Source organism: Mytilus edulis, chromosome 11 (assembly GCF_963676685.1).
Source record: "Mytilus edulis chromosome 11, xbMytEdul2.2, whole genome shotgun sequence".
In the NCBI taxonomy this organism is placed as follows: Eukaryota; Metazoa; Mollusca; class Bivalvia; order Mytilida; family Mytilidae; genus Mytilus; species Mytilus edulis.
The window spans coordinates 10,132,793-10,144,506 of NC_092354.1; the positions used below are offsets into that span (position 1 = coordinate 10,132,793).

The window sequence follows — 11,714 nt, forward strand, 5'->3', positions numbered from 1 at the left end:
CACCCAAAACAGGATCTTTCTGCTACTTGGAGGGTTTAAACTCAACAACGATAAAAGCTTAAATCTGAAAGCTAAAATCAAACTTGATCGTCGTTTACAGAAAACAATCTATCTGAATTCGAAAATATTTCGTAAAAGTATAATCAAGTTATTTCAAGGACACTGTTTTGTTAGCCAACCACCCACCTGTCCATCATACAGCATCATATTTATTACTGATACTTTTCTTCGAAAATCCAGTGTTTTTAATCACAAGAACAATTAATAAACATCTATTCTAATGATAGAGAATTTGGATATAGAAGATGTAATGATCTTGATATCAGATATACAATTATTTAAAAAGGAAGATTACATTTTAAATTTTATAAACAAAAGCTGTGTGAAAGTTTCTGCTATCATCACTCATGTCACTTGACACTATCATCATTCCTATTTCTCTGTTTATGTCTATAGCCCACAGATTTTTTATTCCATCAGCCTCTGATAGTATTGTCTTACAGGATTTACCATCTGGTGTTACTACTACAATGCAGATGTTTCCGTGAGAAGCTATATAAACAAAGCCATTCCTGTTTAATGCAATTCCAACTGGACTTTTAATATCCTGGTGCTGAAATATCCACAGAGTTTCACCAGTACTTTTATAGCAGCATACCTTGTTTTCAGAGGAAATGGTCCCATATATATTCCCTTGGAGCAGTGAAATACATTTCTCTCCTTTCATTCCATTTAAGATTGTATTATTCATGTTATTCAGATTCACTATAGTACTCTGGCTGTCAGCACTACTGATGACTAAAGTGTCACCATCACTTGCTACTCCATCACAATAATGAGAAAGTTCAATTGTTTGAATAATTTTTGTCTTTTCTGTATCTACCAGTGTTATTTGTTCGGCTAATGTAACAGCTACTGTATTATTTCTGACAAAGCAGACATCAAAGGGGTGTTCTGTGAATGTATCTACTAGTCTGATGAACATGCCATCTTTACCAAATAACAATAATTGATTTTTGCTCCCATCAAGTATTATAAATTTACCATCAGGTAATATACAACAGGCAAATATGCTCAAAGTCCTCGTCTCGTTTGGAATTGTCAGTCTTGTCATCAAGGATGGCTTTATTTGATCAATCCCACAATTCCAGGAACTGTAGGAATAAAATTCTGAGCTTGATCTTTTCTTCCTCCTTTTACTTCGAGGGTAGAAGAGGTGTTATTGACATAGATGTCTCCAAAGGATTTGACATCGTGTAAAATTGACTGAAGAGCAGATGAAATGTTAACCTCTAGATTCTGTTCAATGAAGTGGTCTTCACGTTCTAAATCTTCTAAATATTTTGCCGTTTGTGATGTAGTTTTCGCAATCTCTCTTAGACCAATATAAATCTGTAGGTGTGTTGCATATTGCCTCATTATGGTAAATTGGCTCTGCATTTGGTTTATCTAACTGGCTCGCTGTTCCATTTGCTGCACGAGAGTGGCCATGTCTAATTTCAGCTTTGAATGTTTAGACTCTAAGTCATTAAGGATATCTTGCTCTTATTTGTTTAAGTAACCATTGATCGACTTCCTCATATACCGGATTTCCTCTACGGTTTTCGTTTTTTTGGTATTGATGGTACTGATCCTGGTTTTTAGGTGTTTTATTGTTGTATCTAAGTTCTCCTTCACATCCTTCATATCGCTTTCAAAAAGTTGAACTGAGGCAGATGACTTTACTTGCTTGAGGATATCAGACAAGGGTTTAAGGTCTTGGCATTTCTGGTGTTCATCGGTGATGCACTGGACACAGCATGGACAGGCATGGAAAGAACAACAAAGTTCAAACTTCTTCTTGTGCTCTCTTCATTGACTGCTTATGTCTTGTAGGTAGCTTGTGGTAATCTTCAGCTGACATGATTTTATGGTTCTTAGACAGCCTTGGCATGCTGTGAGGTTTTTCACAGTCTTCACAAAACAAAACCTCACATTCTGTTCATCACGTGACTGCTCTTTTGGAGATTCCATCATCATGACACATTGTACAAAAATACTTGACTGATGAGGCCATTACTTTATTTTTTTTTATCTCTGAAATATATAAAAAAAAAACTTTTCAGCTGTAAATAAATTTTTTGCATACAGATACATGTATAGCCGTAAGGTATAAAAAATACAGATTACATTGTATATCATGATTATCACTGACATCACTTTATGTCTACATACTTTCATGTTGTTCTATTTGCTATACTTCTTATTTGTTAACCGTGCATTGCTTTTTTTTTACATAAATCCGGCTGTTAGCTTTTCTAGTTTTCATTTTGGTTAATCTATCATTTCTGGGCCTTTTACAGCTTTGTGATATCGGTTTGGTTCATCGTTAAGGGCCCATAGTAAATTTCCTTGGAAATTTCCTCATTTAAAACGCGCAAGTTCAAACTTGAATTTGAAAAAGTCTATCAAATATATCATTTAACGTCACTGTTCCGCTGATTTTTGCGTAATATGGAAGTTGCTGCATCGTGTTCACTCTCAAGAGTTATATATATTATGTATTATCATTAGATACAACATATATCTAAATATTAAGAATGAACACAAGTGCAGCCACTTCAATTTAAGATACAAACTGTGATGCAGATTTGTAAAAATATAAGGGACTGACACATGACTGAGAGGAGAATTATTTACAAAAGTTTTATTTTGTCGGAATGAGCAATTATTGCTAAAAGTGATACATTCTCCGATTCATTTGTATTCAGTCACGGTTAAATGTATCATGGTTTTTCTTTCTGTTTTAATGAAACACTGATTTCTTATTTATCATAAAATTTATACAGTAATTATCATTAGCAGTAGCCGGAGTTTATTAAATTATGCATTTTGAGTTATAAAATAAAAAAGCAATTGGATTATTTGAAAATTCTTACCACTAACATGTTCACAGAAAGGAATTCTCACAGGAAGTAAAATGTCTGATATCTGGGACACTTGTGTAGAATAATTTTTTTACATTGAAATACTTGTCTAACCAGTTTAATATTTTGTGTTGTGTACACTCAAATTTGACAAAACTTAAATGTATGATTAAATGTATGTATTTTTCTGTTGACAAAAGCACTTTACACATTTTCACATCGTATTTCTTTATAAAAACAAATTAAGTTAAAAGTAAAATCACAAACATACTGAACTGCGAGAAAAATTCAAAACGGAAAGTCCTTAACCAAATGGCAAAATCAAAAGCTCAAACACATCAAACGAATAAATAACAACTGTCATATTCCTGACTTGGTACAAGCATTTTCTGATTTGATGTATGCCTTTTTGTGCTTCTTCGTTACATTTGTTGTTTTTATAGTGATTAAGATGATAACATAATGTTGACTGCTGTACCCCTATTTTTGACATTTTTGGACTTTTGATTTTGCCTTTTGATTTTGGACTTTCCTTTTTGAATTTTCCTCGGAGTTCAGTATTTTTGTGTTTTTACTTTTTTCTTATGTAGACATAAAGTATTAACTTTTTCATGCTTTAAATAAATACAACACTTTTTATTGTATGAAACACTTGACAATTATTGAATTGTACTATCGGCACAGTATACGTGTAACTCTTATATCACGAGGAAGAAATTATTATATTGGATAGTTGCCAGAGTTTAATAGCTTACGAATTTTTAGATATAGCATAAATGAGCAATTGGATTATTTGAATTTTTTTTTTATTACCAAAACATGCTGACAGAAATAATTGCACAGGTTGATATCTGGAACTCTCATGTAAAAGTATTGATTAAGATTTCAATACTTGTCTCAACAGTTTAATATTTTGTTTTGTATAAAAACAAATTTGATATGTACTAATTAAATATGATATGTTATTTTTAGAAAATAAAAGCTCCAAACAAACTTTGAAGACTCGTAAGTTTTATTTCCATTAAATGAAAAAAAATAATTGGACTATTTTTATTGTATTAAACACTTAAAAATAATTGAATTGGAATTAGTTTTAGTATAAACATGTGGGATCATCATTACAAGATACATGTAGTTCTTATAGGTGACGTTAGTGTTTTAGCGTAAACACGTGGGACCATCATGACATGATATGTAGCTCTTATAGGATTTATAGGTGGAGTCAGTTTTTTGGTATATACACGTGGGGCCATCAAGACATGATATGCAGCTCTTAAATGTGAAATTAATTTTAGTATAAACATGTAGGACTATCATAACATGATACATGTAGCTCTAACAGGTGGGGTTAGTTTTAGTACATACATATGGTACCATAATGACAAGATACATGTAGCTTTTATAGAGTAAGTTTTAGTACAAACATGTTAAACTATCATGACATGATACATGAATCTCTTATATGTATGTACCTGTTTTGAGTAATAGTTCAATCTAACATTCGGAAAAGCATAAAATAACTTTGTAATTTCAATGTGCATATCATTCGACATAAAACATATAAATGTACGCCAACAGATTCGTAATTTACAATAATCAGTATAACTACAAGTTGGTCTAGAGTTAGGCGTAGATGCTTAGGTTATCGAGGAAACAGCGAGTTATCTGACAAAATGCGGTCTTTTTATGTATCTAGGTCAACGTTAGACATAACGGTATACATTGTAAAATATCGAAAACGCTGAAGGGGCTAAGTGGGCTTATAATATAATATTGATTATAAACTGATTTTCGTGTGTCGGAAGCAACTTTGAATGTCAACAACTAAAAAAACAGTAGGTTGTGGATGACCAAAAAAAGTAAAATAAAGTATTAAAATGATAAGAGGATGGAACATTTGATAGGATGAAAGGATTATACAACATCAGATATTTGGAATCCTCTGATTTTATCAAAGTAGTGTCATTAAAAGAATTTCCCCGCTTACTCCCACTTTCTGCTCATAATTTTATAACATATACTTTTATAAGCCACTTTTGAAAATCATATAAATTCCTTGTTATTTATTTTAAATTTTTTAGATAAGAGTGCCAATGTGAAATGTATGAAAAGTCTAGAGAAAATCCCGTCAAATTTTCAATGGCTGATATCTCGAAAAAAATCGGACGGACCCTTCATTTTTTTACTCTTTTAGTTCCTTTATTTATATACTGTCGTTTTATTACAGTCTATTTCAAAAAGTTTGTTACTTGGAAACGGAGTAACGAACATCCTTAAGTTGACTGCTTAGTGGCACAGAATAAAATAGAGACTGACATTCACGTAAGCTTTTTAAAAAAATATCATACTTTTCATTTGATCTTTTTAACTAATTTAAAATAGCTTGGAGGTGAATATGTGTGTATCACCCTTGATTACTAATAATAGTAAAAGTATTAATTATCTTACCTCCTATACATTTCCAGGAATATGATTGGTTAAAAGCGTCCGCGTGCAAACCGTGTATATTTGATATTAGGTCAGTAGGGAGGCGGGGTTTATCTCATACACGGTCAGTAGTGGAGTTACGTCCCTTTATATTCCATATTAGGTAAGAAGGGGGCGGGGCTTATTTCATACACGGTTAGTAATGGTGTTATGTCCCTTTATAAAAACAAAACGGTACTGAGAAAAAAAGTTAAAAGTTCCAACAGACGAAGAAATTGATGATTAAGATTGAAATAAATTTATAAAACACATTTAAACCTTACAAGTCGTTATTGTTGGCATCTGTTTTTGTACGATCAATGGAAATATTTTCTTAATGCTAACAGTATTGAAGACTTGCTCATTTTGAGAATCACTAGTCTTAATTTCACACGTTAAGATAGTCGGTAAGATAAATTCGTTACATAGTGTGCTAGTGACGTAATACGGTATATATGGGGTCAGTAAATTCCATATGGGGATTCGAGCTTCGCTCTCACCCCATATGGAATTTACTGACCCCATATATACCGTATTAGGTCACTAGCACACTATGTAACTAATAATACACCTTTCCAATAATTTATATTAGTTTTGTAATATGACTTATGAAATTCTTTATTAATATTGTTGTAATTTTTGTAAAATACATCAAATGACATAAATACTAACCTGATCTAACGTATGGCCATTGTTATATTATTGTTCGTTTCTGTGTGTGTTACATTTTAACGTTGCGTCGTTTGTTTTCTCTTATTTTTGAGTGTAAATTCACATTGCGATAAGTTGTGTCACGGTACTTGTCTATCCCAAATTTATGTATTTGGTTTTGATGTTATATTTGTTATTCTCGTGGGATTTTGTCTGATGCTTGGTCCGTTTCTGTGTGTTTTACATTTTAGTGTTGTGTTGTGTCTTATATTTAATGCGTTTCCCTCGGTTTTAGTTTGTTACCCCGATTTTGTTTTTTTTGTCCATGGATTTATGAGTTTTGAACAGCGGTATACTACTGTTGCCTTTAATTCAACAGTATCAATTTTTTTAGAAATTTACCTGTGACAGTGCATGGGTCTGTTGTGCTGTATGCTGTCCTATGTCGTTTTAATTGGGTGGTTAGCATACCGAAATGCACTATTGTATTGTTTATTTGTGTATTTCTCTATCCTGAATGTTCTTGAATATACAAGTACTGTATTCCTGTTGTGTAATGTTGTCATTTAAAAGTTAAATTTAACATTGCAATAAAAGTGTGAGGTTTGGCTAGCCACAATACCAGGTTCAACCTACCATTTTTTCATAAAATATCCTGTACCAAGTCAGGAAAATGGCAGTCGTTATTTTGTATTTCGTTTGTGTGTGTGTGTTGCATTGTCGTTAGTTTTTTGTTGCACTTCAGTGTTGCTGTTGTTTCGTCGTTTCCTTTTTATGATTGATGTTTTTCCCTCGGTTTTAGTTTTTAACATGGAATTGTTTTCTCTAAATCGATTTTTGACTTTCGAACAGCGGTATACTACGGTTGCTTTTAAATTTTCTATCATCTAGACTGATCCATCCATCACAAAATTCGAGGACGTCAAGTGCGGTGCCAAAGTGCGAGTCAAAAATATATTCAACATCCAGGGTAAAATACAATGACATTTTGAATTACATGTTGCAGTAACATAATTTATGTCAGCAAACTCTTTACATGTATCAAAATAACAATTATGTCAAATGAGTTCAAGCATAATCTTGGTTTAATTAGGATTTTCACCGAAGGAAAACATTGTAAATGTGTGATATGTACATCGTTTAACAGTAACAAGAGCACTCATATAAAGTTAACTAGGCACATGAATAGCAGTTTGTTAAGGGCCTCTCCGATAACCGTTTGACGCGTACTCCATTTCTGATTCATGGTTATCTTCAATTCTTTTATTTCAGTGAAGTTGTCGGTTTTGGAAACGATCAGATAAACGTGTTCTGATGTGTAGTATCGTCCTTCCCGATAACCAAAGGACATTGATTGGTTTTACTTCTTGATGGTTACCTCTTCTTGACCAAAGACCAAGATGTCCTACCAAATCGTATGTCACTTGTCGAACATTAATACATTTTTGTAGTCAATAGTTAATTATATGAAAAAAAGCCTATCAAAACTTATCATCGAGCTTTACAAACCCCATCGAAAACACAGCTTTCGGTCACATAAGTGAAAGTTCAAAAGGAGATTCCAGTTCATTACAATTTTGTACCCTTCAAACATTTGAATTCACTAAAACATTTGTGCCAATTAATTCCGATTTTCAAGACACAATACTACCTTCCCTTAGTATAGTAGGTCAGATATTGGTCAGCATATTCTGCAATGTCTCCATTTGGGGCGTGAGTGTGTTCGTCATTGTGTGTATTCACTTATATTTTAAGCCATATTTCTCTAGTGTTGAATTTTTTTGTTTGTTATCCCTATTCTTTATATTTAAGCACTTCATTATTCCCTATGTTTTATATTATAATATATTGATTGTGTCCTCTATTCATTAAATTTTGTGGCTTAAATTTTTCACTTTTTACCAATTATTTTCTATTCAGTAAAACCTTCTTTACCCTTCTACGTCATCTGAAAAGTCTACTTAACTTGGTTCAAAATAAACTAATTGGTTTAAAACCAAAAAAGAAAAGAGCCCATTGATTCATGTTGATCAGGTTTATCGGTAGATCAACTTTAAGGAGGCTCGAGGGTACCAAAAAAATTCAGCAAAAATTGAAACATATTTTTTTTTCATTATCAATCTTATTTATTACACTTTTAATTGTTACTTTGTGATATGGTACAAAAACCAACCAAAAAATTCAATTCGTGTTGGCCTCAGATTACTTTTTAAATGTTTATGTCAATGAAAAAGCTCCAACTTATCTCCCTTTGGTGAAAAAAATGCCCTTTTTTTGCCTTGAAATTGAAATAACTTTTTTAACTCATCGGTGACCTAAATTTTTTATTATTTATTTCAAATAAACTGTACTTAAACTAAACTATTGTAAAATGTAAGCGATTTCTGTATTTAAATTAATTTTTTTCCACACAAGACAGATTGTGAGCTTAAATGAACGGTGACCACATATTTTTATTTTATTATTCTAGTAAGTATAAGATAAGGTTTATGTATAGAAAGAAATAGCGAAATCCTATATTTAAAAAAAAAATGATTTATACCCGTGAGCCCCCTTAATGAGTAAGATGTGATGATCTTGATATTAGATTATTTTATAAAAAAAATTAATTCAACTTTAAATTTTATAAACGCGAGCTGTGCAAAAGTGACTGAAAATACTACCATTATTAATATCACTAACCACTATCATCATTCCTGTTTCTCTGTTTATGTCTATTCTACGAGAACTTTTGATTCCATCAGCCTTTGATAGTATGGTCTTACAGGTTTTACCATCTGGAGATGCTACCACAATACTGTTGTTTCCTTGAGAAACTACATACACGAAGCCATTCATGTCTAATGTAATTCCTTCCATTTCGATAATGTCCCGGAGCTGAAATGTCCACAGCGTTTCCCCAGTACTACTAAAGCAGATGACTTTGTTTTGATAGGGACGGGTGCCATAGATATTCCCTTGGAACAGTGACATATGAAACACTCCTTCCATGCCTGCTAATATTGTATAAGACAAGTCATTCAGATTCACTCTTGTACTCTGTTTGACCTTACTACTGATGACCAAAGTTTCACCATCACTAACTACTCCATAACATTGATGAGAAAGTGTGACTGTTTGAATAACTTTATTCTTTTCTATATCCACCAGTTTTGTCTGTTTGACTGATCCTAATGTCACAGCTACTGTATTATCTCTGATAAAGCAGACATCATATGGATCTTGTTTGAATGTAACTACTTTTCTGATGAAGTTGCCATCATAACTGAACAACAATAGGTGTTTGTTGTCAATTATTATAAGATTACCATCAGGTAATATACGACAGGCAGTTACCCTTATCATTGTCATATCTTTTTACATAGTCAGTCCTGTCAACAAGGACGGCTTTATTTGTTCAATATTAGTAAATTTTCTCAATTAAATTCTGGGCTTGGTCTCTTCTTCCAGTCTTTATTTGCAGGGAAGAAGAGGTGGTGTTAATATCGATTTCTCCAAAGGATTTGACATCGTGTAAAACTGATTGAAGAGCAGGTGAAATGTTAACCTCTAGATTCTTTTCGATGAAGTGGTCTCCACGTTCTTAATCTTCTAAATATTTTGCCGCTTGTGATGCAGTTTTCTAAATTTCTCTTAGACCAATGTACATCGGTAGCTCTGTTGCATATTGAGTTATTATGGCAAACTAGCTCTGTAGTTTGTTTATCTGGAAACACGATTAAGTATGTCTTGCTCTAATTTGTTAAAGTAATCACTGATCGATTTCCTCATATATCGGATTTCCTCAACGGCTTTTGTTTTCTGAGTATTGATGGTACTGATCCTAGTTTTCAAGTATTTTATGGCTGTATCAGAGTTTTGCTTCACATCTTTTAAATCGTTTTCAAAAATTCTGAGGCAGATGATTTTACTTTCTTTAGGATATAAGACAAGGGTTTGAGGTCTTGGCATTTCTTATGTTTATCGGTGATGCACTGGACACAGTATAGACAGGCATCGAAAGAACAATACAATTCAAATTTCTTCTTGTGGTCTTTCACTGACTGCTTATTTCTTTGATGAATGCAGGTAACTTATGACAGTTTTTAGATGACAGGGTTTTATGGTTCTTAAACTGTCTTGACTTACTGTGAGGTTTTTCGCAGTCTTCACAAAACAAAACCTCACATTCTGTGCACCAGGTGACTGCTCTATTGGCGATTCCATTATCATGGCAAATTGTACAAAGGTGCTTGACTGATGAGGCCATTACTTTTTTCTTTATCTCTGCAATTTCTGAAAAAGTTTTCTTACATACACATTTGCAGCTATACATGCACTAATTTTCATAAAAATATGTCTGTAAGATGTATAGATACAGAAAGTATCAAGCTAAAAAATATTACTGTAATACATTTGATTATCGCTATTATCTGTATTTTCCTTTATCTTTCTTTGTGATAATTTTCATATCACTCGAGTAGAGTGAGACTGAAAATTATCGCTAGTTTCTAAGGTCCGTAGCAAAGGCGTATTAATCCATATCCACACGCCAGGGTGTCAGCCAATCAGAAAAGTTTAGCCGGAACTATTAAAAAAAAACGTTATTAGATGACTTCGCTGAAATGTCAACTGACATTTACATGTACAATATTAGGTAAATGTCATGAAAATATGAACTGTTTTGTATGAGGCTGAGAAACTGTGGGAGGACGAGGTTTTACCGAGCCCTTTCACCAGTTTTGTGCCGAGTACAAAAAAGTTTATATTTTTATGACATTGACCTTACATTGTTTTATACTGCAACTCAAATTAATAAATTTATAGCCTTTAAAATGTCTAATTTATCTTAATCCCTTATTGGACCCCTGATTGTAGAGAAAGTGTTCCATGTTGACATTATACGAAATAAAGCTATGTTTTTATATTTGGGAAAAAACACAGCTATAGTTGCAGCATAAAAAATAATTTCTCTTGAGACGTTGAAATATTTTACCGTGAATTTAATAATTACTTAATTTTTAGTTAATGAAAGTAATCAAATCATGTTTCTAACAAATAAAAATGTCAATTCTACATAAATCTACTACAAATGATTGTAGGTCTGTCTGCATTTCTTCTGCATACATGTATATTTCTTCGTGTGCTTTGGAAATAAGTCCCTCTATGCTCAGTCATTGACACAAGGACTGAATTAAATTGAACTGAAGGAAATTATTAGACTCGGTGTTTGACCTAGATACAACGCTTCATATCATAGAAAACTTTGAATATCAGGAAAATTTATGTACACAACAATTTGGAAAATTTTCACTTGACGTTCCAAATGTCAATTACTGGACATTTAGTAAGAATCAAACTACTGAAACTGAAAAACAAGAAGTCACAAAATACTGATCAAACATCCAATTTACCACCTAACATTGACTTTAAAACGGCGAAAATGGTGTTCGCCTTAATTGAACACGCCGGATGATCAGTTGAAACAACTGTTTTCAAATGAATGAGAAAGCTGTGTGGTTATATTTATATCAAATAAGCCTGCGCAAAAAAATACTACCAAAAAAAGAAAACGCATTATCATCGTATAAGATATGTTTTGCTGGAATTTGTATTAATTAATATTAGAAAATAAACATACCAGCGAAACAGGTATCTTTGCAAAGTTTTAACATTGTTGAATTATATTTCAGCAAGTCCATTTGTCTCTGC

At 32.5% G+C, this 11,714-nt stretch overlaps 1 protein-coding gene across 1 annotated transcript; it reads right to left on the reverse strand.

The window, feature by feature from the left end:
- Positions 1-8,639: 8,639 nt before the first annotated feature.
- LOC139493963 (uncharacterized) lies at positions 8,640-9,374 on the reverse strand. Its single transcript, XM_071282132.1, has one exon. The coding sequence runs from the start codon at positions 9,372-9,374 to the stop codon at positions 8,640-8,642; it is 735 nt and encodes a 244-aa protein (XP_071138233.1).
- Between the last annotated feature and the right edge of the window lie 2,340 nt (positions 9,375-11,714).

Coding starts and splice junctions, on each gene's coding strand:
- LOC139493963 (XM_071282132.1), bottom strand. CDS start 9,374: ATGACAATGATAAGGGTAACTGCCTGTCGTATATTACCTGATGGTAAT.